Source organism: Penicillium odoratum (assembly GCF_028828045.1).
Source record: "Penicillium odoratum strain IBT 22623 chromosome Unknown utg000001l_segment0_segment0, whole genome shotgun sequence".
Lineage (NCBI taxonomy): Eukaryota > Fungi > Ascomycota > Eurotiomycetes > Eurotiales > Aspergillaceae > Penicillium > Penicillium odoratum.
Genome location: NW_026643143.1, coordinates 834,467 through 855,385, shown reverse-complemented (window position 1 = coordinate 855,385; position 20,919 = coordinate 834,467). Strand labels below are relative to the sequence as shown.

The 20,919-nt window shown below is 48.8% G+C and overlaps 8 protein-coding genes across 8 annotated transcripts; 5 read left to right on the top strand and 3 right to left on the bottom strand.

Moving 5' to 3' along the window:
• Nucleotides 1-811: 811 nt before the first annotated feature.
• Nucleotides 812-3,040, bottom strand: N7520_000318 (putative C6 transcription factor; the record flags this gene model as incomplete). Its single annotated transcript, XM_057134253.1, has 1 exon — nt 812-3,040. One exon carries the CDS (start codon nt 3,038-3,040, stop codon nt 812-814), a length of 2,229 nt encoding a protein of 742 aa, XP_057000189.1.
• Nucleotides 3,041-4,501: 1,461 nt separating this feature from the next.
• On the top strand, nt 4,502-5,937 carry N7520_000317 (phosphatase PAP2 family protein; the record flags this gene model as incomplete). The annotated part of the gene is made up of 3 exons (XM_057134252.1): nt 4,502-4,885; nt 4,934-5,468; nt 5,519-5,937. 3 exons carry the CDS (start codon nt 4,502-4,504, stop codon nt 5,935-5,937), a joined length of 1,338 nt encoding a protein of 445 aa, XP_057000188.1.
• Nucleotides 5,938-7,417: 1,480 nt separating this feature from the next.
• On the top strand, nt 7,418-9,329 carry N7520_000316 (uncharacterized protein; the record flags this gene model as incomplete). The annotated part of the gene is made up of 5 exons (XM_057134251.1): nt 7,418-7,526; nt 7,657-8,110; nt 8,190-8,541; nt 8,599-8,806; nt 8,872-9,329. The coding sequence occupies 5 exons, from the start codon at nt 7,418-7,420 to the stop codon at nt 9,327-9,329; spliced, it is 1,581 nt and encodes a 526-aa protein (XP_057000187.1).
• A 1,249-nt stretch (nt 9,330-10,578) lies between these two features.
• On the bottom strand, nt 10,579-11,919 carry ppmA (type 2C protein phosphatase PTC7; the record flags this gene model as incomplete). Its single annotated transcript, XM_057134250.1, has 1 exon — nt 10,579-11,919. One exon carries the CDS (start codon nt 11,917-11,919, stop codon nt 10,579-10,581), a length of 1,341 nt encoding a protein of 446 aa, XP_057000186.1.
• Nucleotides 11,920-12,527: 608 nt separating this feature from the next.
• On the top strand, nt 12,528-14,287 carry N7520_000314 (putative pre-mRNA splicing factor; the record flags this gene model as incomplete). The annotated part of the gene is made up of 3 exons (XM_057134249.1): nt 12,528-12,569; nt 12,709-12,742; nt 12,795-14,287. 3 exons carry the CDS (start codon nt 12,528-12,530, stop codon nt 14,285-14,287), a joined length of 1,569 nt encoding a protein of 522 aa, XP_057000185.1.
• Nucleotides 14,288-14,449: 162 nt separating this feature from the next.
• Nucleotides 14,450-15,280, top strand: N7520_000313 (J-type chaperone JAC1; the record flags this gene model as incomplete). The annotated part of the gene is made up of 1 exon (XM_057134248.1): nt 14,450-15,280. The coding sequence occupies one exon, from the start codon at nt 14,450-14,452 to the stop codon at nt 15,278-15,280; it is 831 nt and encodes a 276-aa protein (XP_057000184.1).
• A 144-nt stretch (nt 15,281-15,424) lies between these two features.
• On the bottom strand, nt 15,425-16,449 carry N7520_000312 (sulfotransferase family protein; the record flags this gene model as incomplete). Its single annotated transcript, XM_057134247.1, has 4 exons — nt 15,425-15,722; nt 15,771-16,072; nt 16,119-16,314; nt 16,373-16,449. 4 exons carry the CDS (start codon nt 16,447-16,449, stop codon nt 15,425-15,427), a joined length of 873 nt encoding a protein of 290 aa, XP_057000183.1.
• A 1,415-nt stretch (nt 16,450-17,864) lies between these two features.
• N7520_000311 (uncharacterized protein) lies at nt 17,865-19,624 on the top strand (the record flags this gene model as incomplete). The annotated part of the gene is made up of 3 exons (XM_057134246.1): nt 17,865-17,887; nt 17,949-18,333; nt 18,362-19,624. 3 exons carry the CDS (start codon nt 17,865-17,867, stop codon nt 19,622-19,624), a joined length of 1,671 nt encoding a protein of 556 aa, XP_057000182.1.
• Nucleotides 19,625-20,919: the final 1,295 nt, after the last annotated feature.

The following is a 20,919-nucleotide window of genomic DNA, read 5'->3' as shown; positions in this document are numbered from 1 at the left end:
TTTATGGCAATCGGCGCTTCTTCTTCTTCTTCTTCTTTTTCTTCTCCTGCAGGAATATTCATATCTGCTGGAACTGCTGGACCCGGAGCTTTACATACCTCAGCATGTCGGTTTCGAAACCGTATTTTTGACAGTGACATAGCGTACATATCATGGCTTTCCGCCAATTCGGTCCAGTACTGCAGCGCTTATCGAAATGCTATGAAGCATGGTTGCATTGCAAAATTACCCACTTAGCGAGCCACTGTTGATTGTTCCCCTTACTCAAGCACCTGCATTGTCATATCTCACACTTCCCTCCTTCCCCTCGTCATATAATTCGCCGATTGATGGTAATGCTTATTGTTTTGAACGCCCTCATTCCCTTTTCCTGTGTTGCTCGAACGGCCTTTGCGGTTTTCTTTTCTTCTCTATGACTTGCGTTTCGTGCAAGAATAAATGTGTTTGCTCTCATGTTCCTTTTCTCGTAACTTCAATTGCCACTGCACGATGTACGGCCATGTAGATCTTATGTCGAATAGTTGTCATATAGAAGTGAGTCCATTTAAATCTTCAAATTGAAGCGTAGAGAACCATTACGATTCAATGGTATCAAGTATAAAGATATTGTATGGGCAAGACGCCTTCAGATATAATCGAGTTTGGGTATAATAATAGAAAATCAACCGGTCTGATAGATTGATCGATGTTCGTCCAGAGATGTCCAGAAAGACAATAAAAAGAAAGTCATGGGATCATATGTCATCGCTCAAGAAAAACAATCTGCTGCCAATAGGGTTGACAGACGAAAGTTATAAAAAATCCAAAGTAATCAAGACTCTCCCCACAGACCAAAAACTGGGAGATCTTCAGCCATATACAACAGACCGTTCTCAGGGAATATCACATCGGATAACGGAGATGGGCCACCGGAGACCGGGGGCTGTTCGGTTGGAATAGTACCACCCGGAGAGCAACCGACAGGGATGCCCGAGGTGGTCAGAGCAGATATAGCAGCATCATAAGAAAGTGCAGCAGCCCCATCTGGTGCATTGTAAAGTGAATCCCAAACGTCCCCACTGAGCTGCTGGGGATTAGGCCCTGATGGTAGAAAGGAGGATGGCGTCCTACCATCCAGTTTGCTGGGTGAAATTGGAGAAGGCACAGCTGGAGACGGCTGACTCTCAAGGTGGTTCAGCGGAACATCATGAGCAGACCCCGTTGTGAGGGGGGAGTTATTGGCACCGCCGACCTGGCCGAAAAGTTGATCAACTTGCCTGCTTCGGTGATCCATCCATTGACGGTTGCGTCGCTGGATGTACTCACTCACAGCAGCGCGGAGATACTTGATAATGTGGCTGAAGCGGCACGCATGGGGGTCGTGCGGAACAAATAATTCAAGGAAACGTTCTGCTTTGATCATTCCCTCTTCGAGAGGCAGCAGATTATCGTAGTCGGCAAAGAATGCAGCCCCGAGAACAACGGCAGAGTTGAAAACAGAATTGATTAAAAATGGGAGACGGCGGGGCAGTGATGCGAACCGGCCCAAATCATCCACCACATCCAAGCCTCGAAGCGCGGAGTAAACACATGCATCCGCAAACAGAGCAATACGAGAGCTACCGTTTGGACCATCTGATGCAGACGGATCAGCTTTTTTCTTCACATACTGAGCCACGCGATAGACGAGAAATGGTCGTGTGAGGAGGATGATCGACCAATAATATGACCCAAAAACATGAGCCGCCGCAAGACTGTCCTGCATGGTTTTATTGTCGAGTCGTTCTGTTTGATCCTTTAGAAATTTTGGTAGCGTTCGGACCCAAGCACGGTGCTGGTTCGAGATGGATTCCGCAACATTGATCGAGATGACTTGTTTCATATAAACGTCGGTGAGGATTCGTTCAAAAATTCGACATAGCGAGGTCACTGCAAGTGAAAGCTGCTTATCCTGGGTCAGATTGCCTTGTGGCTCTCCAGATGCAAGGAAATCTTCACGGATATCGAAATCGTAATCTGATGTTGCAGGAGGGCGCCCTAACGAGGCACTGAGGAACAAATCCATCATGCGGAGACTCTTCCACACGCGCTCTCTGGCCCTTCGCTCGCGTCCACAAAAGAGCGCATTTGCATCCTTGCGGTGAATACCAACCGCATAGGCGGCTCGTAAAGCGATCCCCAGGTTCATGAATGCTCCATTGCGCCGACACGCACCCAGCATGTACATCGACACTAGAATGTAGGACTGGATGGTATGAATACTAGGCGTCTCCTGGAAAGCTGAAAAAGCTAATTGGCGACCACTGCTAAAATATTGCTCTGCTAAGGTCTGGTTGCTATCGGAGACCTGGGCCCCAATGGCAAGGATAAGGTAGAAGATGGAGCTGACAGTGTCTTCATCGCCCGAAGGATTGTCTACCCAGCTAGCCAGCCGGGGGTGAAACTCCTCGAGATCAACCAAATCGAGCAACGGACTTGTCGCAAGAACGTACTGTCGGGTAAGTCTGTGCGCCTCCTCATTGCTTGGTGGAGGAATGAGAGGACCCTGTTGGGTACTTGGGTTATTCTGAAAAGCTTCCAGCATAGAGTGTCGTGAATTATCTTCGGTGAATTCACACCGGCCAATAGATGAGGATACCACACGTCGAACACTTTGCAAAAATGACAGACTCGCCGAGTCTCCAATGTACATGAACTTGCCCTGCCCGTCGCGGAGAAGACGCGCCACCTTGGGAACGGGAGCGGTCCCCTCTTTTTCATCTCGGGTCTGTTGTTCTAAACTCATGTCCCTATCCTCCAAGGAATTCAACAGGCGATCCATCGCCGTATCCCGCTGCGGGGAGGGGATTATGCGTTCACTGAGTAACATAGTCGAATCTTTGGGGTCAGGCTTGAGGAGACGTGCGGGGCGATCTGAAAAGTGGCATTCCGACTGTTTCTGTCGTTGCACACAGATTGTGCAGGGTTGCTCGCCATTACATTTCTGCTTTCGTCGTTTACAGCTGTCGCATGCCCGGCGACACCGTAGCCGGGCCCCTGGTATTGTGCTCGCGCGAGGCATTTCTGCCACAACTCACGCCTTCGCGGCTTTTCCGGCTAGTGGGTGGTTCGACGGTAAAGATTGTTCGGGGTCATCGAAGCGTGGGAATACGTTCGAGGTGAAGATGTAATGATTGAGATAAGAAGATAATATTTTCACGGCATAGTGGATGATCTATCGCAACTCGTTCAAAGTTGCGGGTTTGATTCGCTTTCCCCGGACTCTTGATATGACTAAGCCCCGTCATTGGAAGTATGTCCCAGCGGTGAATATGGGCAGTATGTCCACTGACGATCTCTGCCCTTACCTAAGCAAACAGATATCAGTCAACGTCGATGCATCGAGTATTATTGGAGAGATTTAGTCAATCTTATAATTACTCAAAATTATAGTGGTTCATATCAGCCAGAGTACAGTAGAGTACTATTTTTCTTGAATTGCGAGTCTCAGTTATAGTAACTTAGGTCTTGTCGATATATGCTGAGTACATAGTTGCTGCTATGCTCTATATTTTTGGTGATTGGTAAAGTATGCATCAATTCACCAACATACCAATCCATGTCCTTGGTTCAACCATGTACAGTAGGCTTAAAATTGAATTCTTTTTTATCTCCGATTTTTAGCAGTTCAGGCTCGCAACCGTGAAATGCCAAGGATTTGGTAGCTCCACTTAGCCAAGAACGAATTACCATTTTTGGTTATACAAATCTACAGTATGCTCTTCAGGTCTTAGTTGTCTTATAACGTCGGCATCCGCAATTTCGCCCTGGTCTAGGGATGGCCCCGCTTTAAACAAACATTGTATGATCGGGGATCAGGTATCCGAGATCAGTAAAATAAACGAGCGGGATTCGGATGCGTCGGATGAGCTTGGAAACTGGGCAAGCTTGGCGTAAGGCGCCACTAGCTTTCCCGCTAAATCCCACTAAGGGCTAGATCGGCGGGTCTTGGGACAGGGCTGAATCGTTGGGTTCCTTCTCCTCAATGATGGCGTGGCCTACAGGAGATTATTTAAGAGAGAAAAAACACTGACAATAAGAATTCTCACAGGCGTAAGTATGGAAAGATACAAACTTGGTACTTTCGCACACCTCTATATCACGATGGGCTATTGTATGCAAGCTTGAGTAGCACGCGACCAACTTCTCGAATCAAAACCTTGGAAACAGACTAATTAGTTCAAAACAAGTTGACTTCATTATGCGCAGCGGAATTTCGGTTTGTCTCGGCCCCCGCTTCCTCCGAGTACCCGTTCTTGCTTTTTATACAATTTTTATTATGCGACAGGTTTGTATCAACATTGTAGTCTAAAAAATCTGGGAACAGTCCCTCTCCACACTCATTCTTGGGATTTTCCTGTATCTTGTATCTTTTCTCTCTCTGAATCCTATTGTATATTCCTCCTTCCCAGACCCTATTCTATAGTATTTTATGCCCTGAGAACCCCATTCCCGCGGAGTCGCTACCCAACAGAAACACATCATGGGTGCCGGCGCGGTCTTAGAGCCCCTGGTAGTCATCGTCCTACTCTTTGGAGGCACCTGGATCAATAGACGCACACATCTTTCCGTCTCAAGTCATACCCGACGCAAGTCATTCGATTATGTACGATCTGACTCTCCCGATCCCCTCGAGTCTGGTTATCGCAGCCCAACACCCAAAGATGGGCTCTTGAGCCCGCGTTTCGATTCCCCGTCCCTACAACTTCCCGACGAGCGATGGCGGACACGACAGATCGGCATATTCCGTCTATCCTGTCGTGTGACATCGCCCAATACTGCAGTCTTCCTTGATCGACTGCTGAGTCGACTACTTCAGAAGCTACCCTTTCTGGCAGAGTGCTGGTACTGGGCATTGGTATATTGGGTAAGTGGACCTGCTCTGCTTCAGCTTCTCGTACACTGACACCAGTAGACATACCAACTCGGTCGAGCATTCACCGCCGTTACTCTCCAAGAAGGCACCGTCGATGTTGCCCGCCATCACGCATTGCAGCTGGTTCGATTGGAGAAGAAGCTAGGGATATTCTGGGAACTCGAAATCCAGCAATATTTCCTTCGTCATCCCATGGCCATGACCTGGATCAATTGGATATACTCATTCATTCACATTCCCGGCACCATTGCCTTCCTGGTTTGGCTCTATTACTACACCATCACTCGGAACCGCGTCCATGAGCCCCAGTCCGGCAAGCCTCGAGGTACAGTCAGTGGATCACCCGCTGGTCCACTTCTCTACCAAGCCCGACGACGAACACTAGCGGTGTGTAACTTGTTGGCGTTTGTAATCTTTACCCTATGGCCATGTATGCCACCGCGTTTGCTCAGTGACCCGGCTGCGGAAGGCAGCGACGCAGATATGGGTCGCAGCTTGGGCTTCATCGATACCGTTCATGGTGTTAATGGAGCGGGAAGTGTATGGACCGAGAACCGCTTTTGCAACCAATATGGTGAGTCGAGCTGAATCCCTGGATGAGTTCAATCTGACTTAAAACTTCAGCGGCCATGCCATCCTTGCACTTTGGATATTCCCTAATGATTGGACTTACTATTATGACCATTCCTCTTCCCTCGCATCATCAACGAACCCTTCCCCTTCGTTTCTCCCGCGGCACTGGGCTCCAGTTTCCCTCCTGGCGCCGTCTGGTCTGCCTTGTACTTGGCTTCCTATATCCATTCATCATTCTAGTGGCCATCGTAGCCACTGCCAATCATTTCATTCTGGATGCTGTGGCAGGTGCTCTGGTCTGCACTCTAGGATGGCGATTCAACGGAGGGTTGTTGAACCTACTGCCTATGGAGGACTATTTCCTCTGGCTTGTACGCATCCATAAGCCCGAGCCTTCAGAGTCAACTATGGTTGATTATTCGAGTGATTCGTCAAGTGAGATTGAATCAAGACATGCAGTGTCTGCGTGACGGGACGGTATCCGGCGTAATTATACCCTTTAGATTGGATATGACACCCCCTTTCCCCTAATACCCCTGAAGCTACAGGATCTCAGGGTTTGTGATTATGGATTTGATGTGTATATGACATGGACGCTATTGTTATCATATTCCTAGTTCTGACCAAGGTGATTAATTTCTCAACCCAATATTTACCTAGGTTATCCACTGTAAAAAATTTTATAGTAGCAGTAAACATGATTGCAAAGTCTGGGTTTTCTTTGGTCAAATTGTCAAAAGATATCATTCTCTAGTTACATCTAGCTAATGACATGCATGTATAGGACTGTCATACTTCTACCAATCTTGGCGAATTCTCCCACCCCTCCCCCCTCCCCCCATCCCCAAACTACACTTGTATACCCTAACCCATATGCAGGAGCATACCCATGGCTCCGAATTCAGTGCCTCACAATATCAACCTTTCAAATGTTCATTTTTCGCTACGCATTTTTACATCTACCTATACGTTCGAAATACTCGTATAGTACCCCGTACTTGAAAAAGTAAGGGTAAGTACTGAAGAAGGTACTGGAGTAGATAGACTTGACGCTATAAAGTACTTTCAAAGGGTACCTAGGTATACTGGAAGCTACCTTGGTAGGCTGTGGGGAAATATGATTTAGTTGCCCCGAAGCCATGGGTGTGTTTCCGATTGGGTTAGACAGTATAAGAGTAATTTGGGGGTATATAGAACAATTCCCTCAACTTCATAGAGATGTCTATTCTTTGCGCTATCCTGTTCAAAGCTTGACGTTCATAATATTTTGTAGTTGAACGCCTACTCTTCATTGACCGAGACGGTGCAAGTGCCTTGATTCTGATCCATTGAACTCGATATAATACCTTCCAAGCTTACCTAGGTATCTCGACACGTTCGACAGTAAGTGACTAACCTTACGCATGTTCATTTTATCTTATAGCTTATATTGCAGGATGAATTACAAGCATACTATACTTGGAAACAACAATGACAACAAAGCGTGATACTGGCATAAGTGAAAGACTGGCTTTGCCAGCATACTCTATAGCCTTATTGTGAACATGAGGCTTAAGATGATGAGTCAATGAAATTTGAATCATTTCCTCCATCTTCAGTGCAATAAGTCTTCGTCACACAGATATCGACGTGAATGGCCTGCACCATATCAAAATCGACTGGATTTTTCTAAAATCCATTATAGGTGCTTCCATCAAGAACCAAAACCCCCCTGGTCATCTCACAGACCTGAATCCATCCTCAGGTGCCCAGGTGGTGTGTGTTGGCTGAAATTGGGAGTTGTGGCGTCATTGGTGCTTGTCTCCCGTTCGACCCCAACGCGTCCTTCCCGCGCCTGCGCTGCGCGATTTCCTTCTCCACATCTCCTACTCTTCGAGCAATTCCCCCTCCCCCTCCTTCCCCCATCTTTTCCTAATTCTTGGATACTTGAGCCACTTGCCTCTCGCAATCATGGCCGACGAGAATCCTTCCGAGGTTGCTGAGCAGCCCAAGCTCTCTCCCACCGACAAGTCCGCCGACAAGGAGTCGGACAATACTACCTTGAATGCCAAGCCTACCGGTAAGTCTGAATCGCGTTTCTCCTTTCCCAATTACCTACAGAGCTCCTTCCAGAAGCTGGTGACGATCGGTTTGATTTGTTGTGTTTGATGCTTGTGCGACCAAGGCCCGCTGATCCGTTTTACTCCCAGAGAATGCGAACGCCGACCAGAAGGAACCTGAAGTCCAAACCGACAAGGTCGATGCCTCTGACGATGCGACCAAGCCCCAGGAAGAGGTCAAGCCAGCCTCGGAAGACGAGGAGCCTGCGGCCCCCAAGACTAACGGAACGCCTGCATCGAAGAAGTCCAAGGACCGGCGTCGCTCTAGCGGTGCCGGCGAAAAGAAGCTGAACCGCAAGAAGTCCATGAACCGCATCTTCAACAAGGATGTGAAGCCTGGCCAGTACTACCTCTCGACCCTCCGCAGCTTCGCGCCGTGGCCCTCCATCGTCTGTGACGAGGAGATGATCCCCCAGACCCTCCTGGACAGCCGCCCCGTTACTGCCATGCAGCCCGATGGAAAGTTCCGCGCCGATTATGCCGACGATGGTCGACGCGCCCATGAGCGCACCTACCCCATCATGTTCTTCGGTTCCAATGAATTGTAGGCTCTCGCATCGGGGGCCTGGTTTACCAGGCTCCCCTTTCTGCGCCGAGAATGAATACTGACTATTGTTTGATAGTGCTTGGATGCCTAACAACAGAATGACTCCGCTTGACCCAGCCGAATGCAAGGAAATTTCTGAGAAGAACAAGGCCAAGGGCCTGATTGCCGCCTACAAGGTTGCCGCAGAAGGCCACGATCTGAAGTACTTCAAGACTCTCCTTGCGGATCACCAGGCTGCCATCCAGCAGGAAATCGAAGAGGAAGAGCGCGAGGAGGCAGAAAAGGCCAAGGCTAAGGCCGACAAAAAAAACCGTCGTAAGAGTAAGGGCACCGAGACTGATGTCGAGATGGAAGATGCGGACGAAGCCAAGCCTTCCAAGTCCACCAAGAAGCGCAAGAAGGATGAGACTGACGTCGAGGAGGATAAGGTGAATTTCTTCACGACGCACTTTTATCCGCTGTTCGCTAATGCCTAATATCTACAGCCGGCCAAGACCCCGAAGACCTCGACCAAGCTCAAGCTCAGCACTCCCAAAGCTCCCGCTGAGGAGAAGAAGAAGACTCCCGCCCCTAAGACTAAGAAGGCTGCCCCTAAGAAGGGCAAGGCTGCTAGCGACGAGGTGCCCGTCGAGGCAAAGGAGCCAGAGAAGCAGATTGACCCCGAGGAGCTTCAGCGGAAGAAGGAGAAGGAGGGTGTGCTTTGTCCCCATTCCTAACACTAATTTCAAGATCTGATGCTGATTTGTCTATCACTCTAGTCCTGTTTTTGCGCCACAAGCTTCAGAAGGGCTTCATCTCGCGTGAAAACCCCCCTCAGGAGAATGAGATGGATGCCCTGGCCACTTACTATGATAAGCTGGAAAAGCACGCCGATCTGGAGGTTGCAATTATCCGCTCGACTAAAATCAACAAGGTCCTTAAGATGATTGTCAAGCTCAACACCATTCCCCGCGATGAGGAGTTCAACTTCCGCTCGCGTGCCATGAGCCTTCTGTCCCAATGGAAGACCGTGTTGGATGGCGATATCCCTGCCTCGACCGACAAGGAGGACAAGCCCGCTTCGAACGGTGCCAAGGACGACGAGGCTCTCGAGACCCCCGCCGAGGAGGAGAAAGAGGAGAGCAAGGCCGATGATACCCCAATGCCTGATGCAGAGTCCGACAAGCCGGAAGCCTCCAAGGAGGAATCGGAGAAGTCCGAGGAGAAGGCCGAATAAACGTGCTCCAGGCGACCATGTCTTTTGATTTCTTTGTTTTGTCATTTCTCCATGAACAGGTTTGGGTTCTCTGTTTTTCTAACGGTCTGTTCTGTGTTCTTGATAACCCTGTGTTCGCCATGTAGCATTCAGAATCTGGGGGTGGCTGGTCTAAGAACGTGTTTCTTCATTTTGCTTTTTGCCTCAATTCAAGCAACCAAAAATGTGGTTTTTGAGTTTTCTTTTCATTCTACCTTCTGTACATGCAGATTCAGTCACGGAGTTGCAACTCATGCTTGAGACATGAGGATCCTTGTTTTGTGATTTGTGTCAAGGTTTCAACCTGACGATGTTCTTTAGTGCGGAATGAAAGGAGTTTGCTTTCTCGTTGAATAGTGACATAAGCACTAGCATATTGGCCCATTCTAAAGATAAGACAATCCTCTTGACACATGCAGCATATGAACGTTACATTTTCATGAGCCGGAGCCATGACTTCTCTAGAGGAGAGAAAGTAGATCGTGCTAAAAGCACGCCAGCAACAAATGCAGATAATGGCGACTAGGCGACAGCAGCAGCCTCAACCCAAATTAATGGGTCAAGCAATGGCCACATCCTATGATTTCCTTCCTATTGTAGAGCCAAGTGATCTCGGCTGGGCGTGTTCACCAGGAGCAAATCCGCACATGGGGACTGTGAATCCCAGTACTGTATTCGATGAAAGCAGGGTCCTGGGGATGGAGTTACTGGTGAAGTATGTGCAGATGTAAATCAAAAACTTGAGTCCCGTCGTATGAATCCGGGCTATCCTCTTGTTTATGCGATTATGGCAGGAGCTGTGGAACGGATTAAACGGCTCTTGAAAAATGAGGCAGATGTGAGACTTAAGGGGGCATTTGGCAGTGCTGTTGAGGGGAGTGAGGAGATGAAGAGGGTTTTAAGGGAAGCAGATGCGGTCCGCGGGTAAGGGGAAGTGGAACTACTTATAGTTGCTCTATGTATATATTCTTTTAGCTACGGTATACAGATGTAGTATATGAGCAATTCTCGAAATATAATTGCCGTTTCCATATCTGAAATGCATTTGCTGCGACCAAGTCTAATAATTAACAGATAATGGAGCCAACCAGATGAATTGGTGTGTATCATAGCCCCCTAATAAAAATAACCCCAAGGCGCCCCGAATGCAGAGATGAAGTATGTACATGAACTTCACTCCGGAATTTGATCCATTGTTCAAGCCTCTAGAGACAGCCAACAGTGGATCTTATTAAGAGCCATTGCCGATGCTCTCGTCAATGGCCAGAAGAACAAGGGCGCAGATATCATCAACTTTACCGCCACGGTAATAGTCACCAGGATAATAGCGTTGGGCCTCTTTGGCGAAAGGACCATCACGGCGGAAATCAACACTGGCAATCTTGGCTTCACCGGCGATGGAAGCTGCCAGGAGTGATTGGAGTGTAAGGGTGGATTCAGGGTGTGATGCTTCCTTCTCTATTTCCTTCGAGCCGTGGTGAGGCTTCGACGGCTCTGATGGAGGGAATGCGGAGGCCAGGCCACCTGGTACTGTGAGCTCACGAAGATTATCCGAGACACTAATCCCATAATCTTCGGTCGTCATCCAAGCCCCCGTCAAGATCATGCGGCTCGATACAATCTTGAGAATATCCTGATTGTTGAGATTGTCGAAGACACCATCGGTAGCGAGAATCAGCACATCACCATGCTGTACTTGGACATTGGTGACAGACGCATCGCGAGGGAAATCTTCAAGGTAAGCTCCGCCAAATACCTCTGCCTGTGCACGCATTCTTGGTGGAATGAGGCTGAGTTGGTAGGGGGTATTGAAGCCATGCGTCTGAGGCGTGGTATAGTGGTGCACGGCAGCGAGGCGAAGCAAAACCGAGCCCGAATCACCCAAATTTGCCAGCTCGACACGGCCATCGGGTAGCGCAACACCTACGGAGGCGGTACTACCTCCGGCTTTAATCATTGGGTCAGCGACGACTTGGTCATATCCCGACTGCAGAAGCTGCTTTGGTCGTAGTTTATCCGCTGTTTGGTCCCAAGCCAGGGCTGTATCGGCCATGTAACCACATATCCCGTGCGAGAAATCCGCCGGGTCAACTCGAGATTCGGTCCAGCCACCGACACCATCTGCGACTGCAAAAGCTACAGCCTCCGGCACATCCGCATTTTGGCCTTGTCGGTGAGTGAGAGTGCCGATGCGGCTCACAAAGAAAGCATCCTCACCACTGTCCGGACGGCTTCGTCGCCGGATCTCCGGGTTCTTGTCTATAGACACTCCTATCGCATCTGACACACTGGGGTCGAAATTATATGCATTTTTGAGGGGGTGGAAACGGCGTCCTTTCCCGGACGAAGATACGGCAACCCGATAGGATATACGGGGCGGAGGATCGGAACGGCGGTTCGGAGACGAATGATAGGATTTTCGGAATTCTCGATTTAAGGCATTTTGAGAGGCGAAGGACCATATAGGTCTTCGTAAAAAGGAAAAGGCGGACTGGGGAGCGGAAATGGAGCTAAGGGTTTGGAGGCTGCAGGTGGAACTGCAGACTCGACATGAAAGACTTGGCAAGACCATCAGGAAGATCTCGACACTCCCACAGAATCAGTCACAGGGACATTGAATAAACTTGACAGGAGCGAAGGTGTAAAGGAGGTTAAAAATCATGGATAAGCCTGGACCGAACCCGCTTTGATCTTATCGTGACCGCCTAGAGATCAGATCTATGCATCGGTGCAGCACCTGAGAACGCCATACATTCAATTGATTCTGTCTATTCAAAGCGTTAGCTGCAGTTTTGATCAATCTTTGTATATTGCTTAATGACATGTTAATATTTTCTTGTTAATTGTGCTATACATGTATTCCAATTGGTAGTATGTACTGCGAAGTCATGTGTATGAAAAGAACTATAATAGATGTACTGTACCTTACTGGAACTATTAGAAAGGAAATATACAGTATCCGAGAGATGGCTCTAAAATCCAACGTCCTTAAACAATACATGAGGCCAAGAGAATTCTATCAAATGCTGTAGTTGTAGTTATGTGGAGACGAAACACGAATAAATCTCTATCGCGGCTTATCAGTTCTGCCACCCGCAACTTCCACTCTCCAGCCCTTTACCCCCCAGCGCGTCTCTTTCTGTACTCTTTCTCAGAAGCATAGGCTTCTGTATCGCTAAGATGATACACCCATCTCGGCAAGCATATGTTGAGGAGGCAGAGGTAAGCAAGCTTCCCGCATGGGTATTCCTACTGTTCAAGCTCCTGGGCCATCCAGTCTTCCAAACACTGAAGAACTTCCTACGGCGCATCCCTCGTACCTGCATTGGAAATAAGGCTGACCCGTGATGAAAACCTTTAGGACACGGATATGGGAATCGACCTTGCGAACATCCGTACGTGATGATCAACAAATTGCTTCTCGGCCTCTGCTAATCGCGCAAACAGCTACCGATCAAGATTATGAGATCCCTGCTACTGGAGCGGGCATTCCCGCCGAACGGGCGTCCGCCATATACTCCCAATTCGAGCGCAAACGAAGAGCAGCCGCGATGACTGTACCGACGGACGACACCCGGGTGCGCGCACGGTTACGAGAGCTCCGTGAACCTATTACACTGTTCGGCGAAGGACCCGCGGACCGGAGAGACCGACTACGCGAATTGTTAACCGACTTGTCGGAACAACAGGGCGGGGAGGGTGATATTGATATGGAGGAACCCGAGCAGGAAGCCGAACAATTAGAAGAGTTTTATACAGAAGGCTCAAACGAACTAAAGGAAGCCCGCAAGGATATCGCACGCTTTTCTTTACCGAGAGCAAAGGCTCGCATAGCACGACTGAAGGAGGAATCAACAATCCCTCTTCGAACCCACGTGAAGCACCGCAAAGCGATCAAAGAAAAGCTGCAAGGATTTGACCTATACGGATCTCAAATCGCGGGTGATCGGCCGATCAGTATTTGTCGCTTTGCGCCAGATGGTCAGACTATTGCGGCTGGAAACTGGAGCGGAGGTATCAAGCTGCTCACAGTCCCCAACCTGGAGGAGAAGGCAAGCTTCAAGGGACATACAGACAGAATTGGTGGATTGGCATGGTTCCCGGGTGCTACCCTGCCCCAATCCAACGTCTCACCCTCTTCAGTAAATCTGATCTCTGGAGGAGGTGAGGGAGACATTAACCTGTGGGCACTCGACCAGGAAAAGCCCCTGGCAACACTGTCTGGTCACTCTGGCCGTGTTTGCCGAACAGAATTCCACCCGTCAGGGCGATATGCAGCATCAGCATCCTTTGATACCACCTGGCGCCTCTGGGACGTGGAGACAACAACAGAACTTCTGTTGCAAGAGGGCCATTCGCGGGAAGTCTATGCTGTATCTTTTAACAACGATGGTTCTTTGCTGGCTAGCGGTGGATTGGACAGCATTGGCCGGATTTGGGACATCCGGGTAGGACAGACGGTCATGATTCTTGAAGGTCATATCCGCGAGATCTACGGGTTGGATTGGGGTGTGGATGGTTACCGGGTGCTCTCCGGATCAGCAGATGGATGGGTCAAATGCTGGGACCTGCGGCAAGTGCGCAGTACGGGCGGGATTGGTGCACACAAGAATGTTGTATCGGATCTCCGATGGTATAAGGGGTCCGAATCGGCATCCTATCTGCCGTCCACGGACAATTCAAATGGCCAAATGGATGTCGACGGAGCTTCACCAAAACCGAATGAGACCAATTCGATCGAACCTAAGAAATCCGGCACATTCTTCGTGTCCAGCGGATTCGATAAGAACGTGAATGTCTTCAGCGCCGATGACTGGTCACTTGTCAAGACATTGAGTGGACATGCAGGCAACGTCCTCAGCACAGATATCAGCGACGATGCTAAATGGATTGCTAGCTGTGGTCATGACCGGACAGTGAAGCTCTGGGGTATCGAATAACTTGACTTAATCATGTGATATCTATTTCTCTCATAATTTCAAGCTATCACAATGTTTAAATCCAATGTATAATATCACGTGGAATTCGGAGATGACGTAAGAAGTTTTCTGATCTCCGAACTTTTGACTCCAGATCATCTTTTCTACAATACAAACTCCAAAATGGCGATGCGATCGACCAGTCTGACTAGGCAAATATGCCGCCCAACGGTCTGGTCTCTCACAGCCTCAACACATACCGGGCTGAAAAGTAGGAACCTACGCGATGCGTGTACAGGCCACATCCAGCCCGCTCAAGCTCCGGCTTTCGCTCCAACACGTTCGGTGACCGGATTACCTGTACTAAACCGTCGATATGCCACTACCAAGTCTTCCACACAATCCTTTGGTACTGGCGACACAGGTATCACGGGCGCACCCGATATCACCGATTACTACACCATCTTCCCTCGCACAATTCCCGCCGGCCCACCGCCAGCCTCATCCTTCGATATTTCAATTGGCGATCTTCGTCGCGAGTTCCTGCAACTACAAAATCTAGTCCATCCCGACAAATACCCCTCTGGCGATGCGAAACAACACGCCGAGGCAATATCGGCCCGCATCAACGAGGCCTATCGCACTCTTCTGGACCCACTCCAGCGGGCACAATATCTTCTTCGCGAGTGGCACGGAATCGATGTCACTGCCGAAGATGGGGCTTCGAAACACGCGCTTGACCCGCAGACCTTGATGGAGGTTATGGAGGTACAAGAGACGATTGAGGAAGTCGGCGCGTCACCAGAGGCCGAGGCCGAGATCAACGCGTTAAAGAAAGAAAATGACCAGCGTATTGAGGCTTGTGTCAAGTCTCTGGGTGATGCAGTCGATCAGGGCGATATTGAGACCGCGCGAAAAGAATGCGTTCGGTTGCGTTTCTGGTACAGTGTGGGCGAGGGGCTGCGGGAGTGGGAGCCAGGTAGCACGGAGATTAGACTGGTGCACAGCAGCTGATGAGAGATGTCTTATAGAGGATATATATTTATAGATGAGATACCAACTCCCCATTCATGACATCGCATTCAAATGTTACATTGGCAGATTCAACTGGGATAAACCAACTTCCGAATGATCTTTGGTTCAGCATCAATTGAAAGTTCACCTAACGGTCAAGGCTACCAGGATAGATGGTCCATACTTCATGGATGCCCAGCCTAGAACACCCAACGTCGTCAAGGCCGTCACCCCGAATCTGATTGCAGCTGTTTTCACAATAGGTTCCAAAAACCCCTTGACCATAGCTTGAAACTTCTCCGGCTCATTACGATCAGGATATTCCTCCTTGGGAACCGGCAATCCAAGAAAAGGACAAATCGCATCCCAGTCCAGATTGTGCTTGTCGATGTTAATCAGACACAACCGATCAGCTGGAATCGTCGCCTTTGCCCTTTTGATACTGTACACGAATTAGTATGACAGACACATCTTCATCAGCTGGACTTACTAATCCTGATAGTATCTGCATAGCATCTTTTCATTCTCCACATCTCCAATCTTCGTACCAGCAGCAAGTGCCTGATAAACGATGGCATTCATCTTGAGAAAATGGTATAACGTCGAGTGGAAGTACTTGAGGATATTGAATGGAAAAGTGTGTGCCATAGCAGCCACTTGCCCTGTAGAGCTATTGACCGATCTAGCCCATTTCTCTGGATTTCTCTCCGTAAGAATAAATTTCACATCGGGATCGTCTGCATATGCCTCAATGACATCCATCCCAACATAACTCGGGATCTCAATGAGACACTGGGACTGTCAGCTAGAACGCAAATGAAAACTGAAGCGAACATACATCATAGTTTGCCAGCCACTTCTCACAGTCGGCTAGGTCATATCGTTTGATTCCGGAGAGCTGATTATAATGAGCGGTGATGGCTTCGATGAAGATCTTGAGATGAGACAGTTCATTGGCGACCACACATTCATATATGTGGTAAGTATTAAAGCCCAGAATCTGCATTGCCCGATAAAGACCCAGTGTACCTGATCTGTGAAACCAATTAAGTGATGAATCAGGGACGGGATAGAACAGTATTTCCCTCTTACCGACTTGGACTAGCAACTATGACTTTGACTTTTCGCTTCTCCGCAGGCACCGTTAATTGATCGATTTCGCGAGACATCGTGATTCGCATTTGAAATGAATCGGAGGTAAGTATAAGGTGCGTGTTCAGGCGTATTTATACATTGTTGGTATACCGCACGGACGTTGGGGTCCGAATCAGCCGCAGAGGCATTTCCCTGAAATGGATTTGAACTCGGGACAATACGAAACTAAACGCTAAAGGAGTCTCGTATCTTTCTGAGACAATTGATAAGCTATGATGGAGGTCAATCCAGTCTATGCCGAACGTGTTACAAAGTTCAGAGAGTCCCAGATGCATGTGAAGTCGGATTAGACACGTAAAGTCAAATAGAGCCAGTTAAATTTATCAGGGGATGCTGTTTCGAGTAAAGCTGATCTAAAGGAATAAAACCAAGTGCCTTTCGAATACGACACAGAACTTTCATTTTTCAATCTATGGATATATAGTATACATATTCAAAAGTGGAGGTGCTGAAGGCTATCTGGATAGGCTATAGGAAACATCCAAGGGTGATCTCAGGTACCTGGCTCGAAGCCATTGGCCCCGGGGTATATCAGAGTGCATGAGATTGACTTAGGTACTTGAGCAACTCCCAGGATGAAATTTGGTGGATGAAGGTCGGCATTTGGCATCGTGTTACAGAGTCACTAGAAGTGGATACATATATCAAAGGTTAAGCTTAGTAGAAGTCGATCGCAAATGCAGGCATCTTAGCTAATCAACTTATGACAGCTCTACCAATCCTGAGTTAGAATTCATATGCAAGAATTCCAGACAAGTGAATGGAAAATTGAATTTCTCATCTCAGATGAAAATTGACAAAAGTACGGAATTCGAGCCATTTGACCGAGTCGGACTCACAACCCATATCAAGGCATTGTCTAGCTATCGAGTCAGACCGCCACAAAATTGGACAAATCAGCAAAGAGAATGATAATAAAAGTGAAGCTGTGAACGGTGAACAAATCAACATGACAGGCCCACAGTTGGGTTTCTCTGAAGGCTGGGATTGGGCACTAACATCCAACGTCGCCCATTCCCAGCAACAAATCAAATCTTTCCAATTCACGGGAATTTTCGTCGAGATAGTAAAAGGAAATGCAAGCTGGCTGCATCATGCATAAAAAAAAGCTATATGTAGTTTCCTGCATGAATTGGGAAAATACTATGCCAAGTTCAGTAGTATTGCGACCTCCACGAGGTCACAACTAATCCACTCTTAGCTCCATTAGCTTCATAGTTTGGGATCAAAGTCGGTCTGCTGGCATGCTGGCGTCCTCTCCACACCCATCAGGGTCGTACACGTAGCAGACTAAGGGAGCTATCTGGGTCGGCTGGGGCGCGTGAGCTGCCCGGTGGTTTGGCCCAAAGCTCAGAATGGATATTTAAGGATTTCATCCCCAAGCTAGAAGACCCTTCACCAGGGATACTTTTCTTTAATTAACTTCATAATGGACTCCCCGGATGACCAAATGTGAGTCACAGAAACATCCAAACAAAAAGATGAATCCTTACTGACACGAGTAATGATATAGTACCAGCGAGTCTTCCGTCTGGACCTTTTTCCTTGGTCCAGAGCGCAACAAGCAGACCATTCATTCGGAGCTAGCCCGACATGTCTCCCCGGAGTTGGCTAAGTTCGTCAAGGAAAAGTCCGTTGTGAAGGATTCTAAGGTCGGCTCAGGCTCCGTCGTGACATTGGAGGAATTCGATGCGGAAACCTTCGCTGCATTCTGGGCGTATACGTACCGAGGGGACTACAAGGTCCCCAAACCACCAGTCCCTCGGGGAGAAAAAGACAAGAAGAGGCACTATGGATACTCTCAGTCCTACAAGGACATGGCGAGGGTTTTATCGCTCGGAATCTATGTCCTCGGGAGTGCCACCACCTGCTCCATCACCACCTCCGGAATCCGTCGCGTCAGTCAGCCGATCTGTAAGACGTCAGGTTGAGCCTCAGCCTCAGATTCAGTTCCAACCCGAGCCTGAACCCCAGCCCGAACAACAGCCGGCCGAGCAAGAGACATTGACGGAGGCTGCAGCAGACGAAAGATCAGCGGAGAATACACCTGCGACACCGGAAGATAATGGCTCATACAATGAGAATGTCGTACCGGTGGAAGCTGAAGCTCAGCTTGAACCCGAGGCTGAGGTTGAGATGGACCCGACACCGGTGATGGATAACGACGCTTGGGATTCGCCAAAGGCTGAGACGAATAAAAAAGCCAAGAAGGGTAAAAAGAAGAAGGGTAAGAACCAAGCGTCTGAGTTTACCGAGGAGGCACCTGTCAACTTTACGCCGCCATCAACGCCACCTCCTGAAACCCAGGCAGATGCAGATGCAACGCTGGATGTGCCTGAGCAGTCCTTCGCCAACCCAGACTGGAACGAGTCCACAGCCCCTGAATCGGAGCCAACATATGACATCCCTGCTCCAGCTGAGCCCGCACCGGAGCCCGAACAAGTGGCAGAGACAGAGCAGCCAACAGAGTGGGAGCAAGAAGAGTATGCTCAGGGTACTCCACAAGAACAATGGGAAGAAGAGGTCGAAGAAGAAGCCCAAGTCCCATCTAAGCCATCAATCGACATGTCCTTTGCCAAACAATCCCAAGCCGACTCCTCACCCCGCACACCAGGCCTAAGTCTGTGGGACGAGTTCGCCGCCCTCCAGTACAACGACGAGCATACTCCAACCTCAACCCCCAGCGAAACCACCCACAAAGTCCCATACCTCACCTTCCATGCCAAGGTATACGTCTTCGCCACCCGCTTCCTCATCCCCTCTCTCGCCCAACTCTGTCTCCGAAAACTCCACCGAGATCTCCTCAGTCTAGCCCTCGAAGACACAGATGCAACCCCCATCCCTGATTCACAACCTCTTGGCGACTTGGCCGAGCTGCAAGCCCCCATGGTCCTCGATCTGCTGCGGTACGCATATACGCACACAGAGCGGCTGGAACCGATCTCCGAGACTGTTGCGACGCAGATTCGAGAGAATGAGCTTCGACGATTGGTGGTTCATTATGCGTCCTGCAGGTTGAAGGCGTTGGCGAGGTATCATTCGCCTGGAGATAGTGAGGCCGGTACACCGGCTGTGCGTCCGATGGATGCTAAGGTGGAGCGGGCCGATAATGGACCGCCGAGAAATCTTCGGGTGTTGTTGGATAAGACGCCGGAGCTGGCCTCTGATGTGGTCTTCCGGATGATGTGATTGGAGATGAGATTCTTCTAGACTGTGGCTGTCGATGCCGATCACGAAGTCTTGGGCCTTGGCTTCCTCTTTTTTTGGTTTTGTTTTTGATTTTCTGCATTGGTACTGTTCCCTTTGTCAGATCTGCATGTTTTGATCCATGATTGTTAATTGTCAGTTACGCGCATCCGTTTGGGAGTTATCTTGGCTGTTTAGAGTTTGTTTCAATCTTTGAAATTTGTAAGCCTGAGAATTGCACAAATGAATTATAAGAATGTATAAATACAGATGAGCAGTAGACTTGTACTCGTTGAAAATCGGATTCTGTTTCATAAAGCAATGTGGTAAAGATGTCATGGTGGCTGGTCAAATCTCCGTAACATGTACGGGGACATATGCGACTCTAGGCATTCTTGGCAAAATGATGTAGTCTTAAGCGCCCAAAAGCAGGCATGAAAGATATCATTGTCGCCACGTAAATAGAAGTCTTGGCAAAAGCATGGGAATCAATAGTTCAGTATTTCAATAGTGCAATTGTTCAATGCTTCAATGTTGGAGCTTGGCGAAGATAAGGATGTTCAGGGGGAAACCTTGTGACATGATTAGTTGTATAAAATCTCTCCGCTCGAGCCCCTTCACCTTCGATTTTGGTATTCGCACAGAGTACAGAGTACGGAGTGAATCTTCACTGCCACAGTAAAGCTTGGCAGCGGACCGTCTAATGATGCACCGTCGATCATGGTTGTCTTGGCCCTTGGCTCTTGGCCTGGGTTACACACACCTTGAAAGTTGAAAGTTTCGGAGAAGACCACTGCACGGCGTATGGCCTACATGTGGTGCATTTTGATCTCGGGCAGAGAATTCTCTTGTACCGGCCTGAGAACTGAGTTCACGTCATCGGTGTAAGTTTGCATTTGCGTCAGGACGTGGCGCACTCAGGGGAACAAACTTTGAGATCATCAAGGGAAGTCTTGGCTGCCGCTGGAGAACACTTTTCCATAGGCATCGCAATTTCTTTATGCACTAGCCCGGTGGATAGTTCATCCCCCTTTTCCGCTATACACCTGCCCGTGATGCCAAGACCAAATGGACTGGTTTGATCTATTCTGGACTGGATCTCTCACGGCCTTGATGGGCCTTGATAACTATGTTGATGCTGGTAGGTCAACCTTCGTGATGGAACCCCTGCTCTATACACCTTGGGCTGTGCAAGATTCTTGGTGTTTTCTTGGCTTGCGAATATCGTTACAAGCTTTGGGCATGAATTGAATTGATACTTCTTCCCCATGGGCTTTGCCCCCAGACTTCAGAGCTTT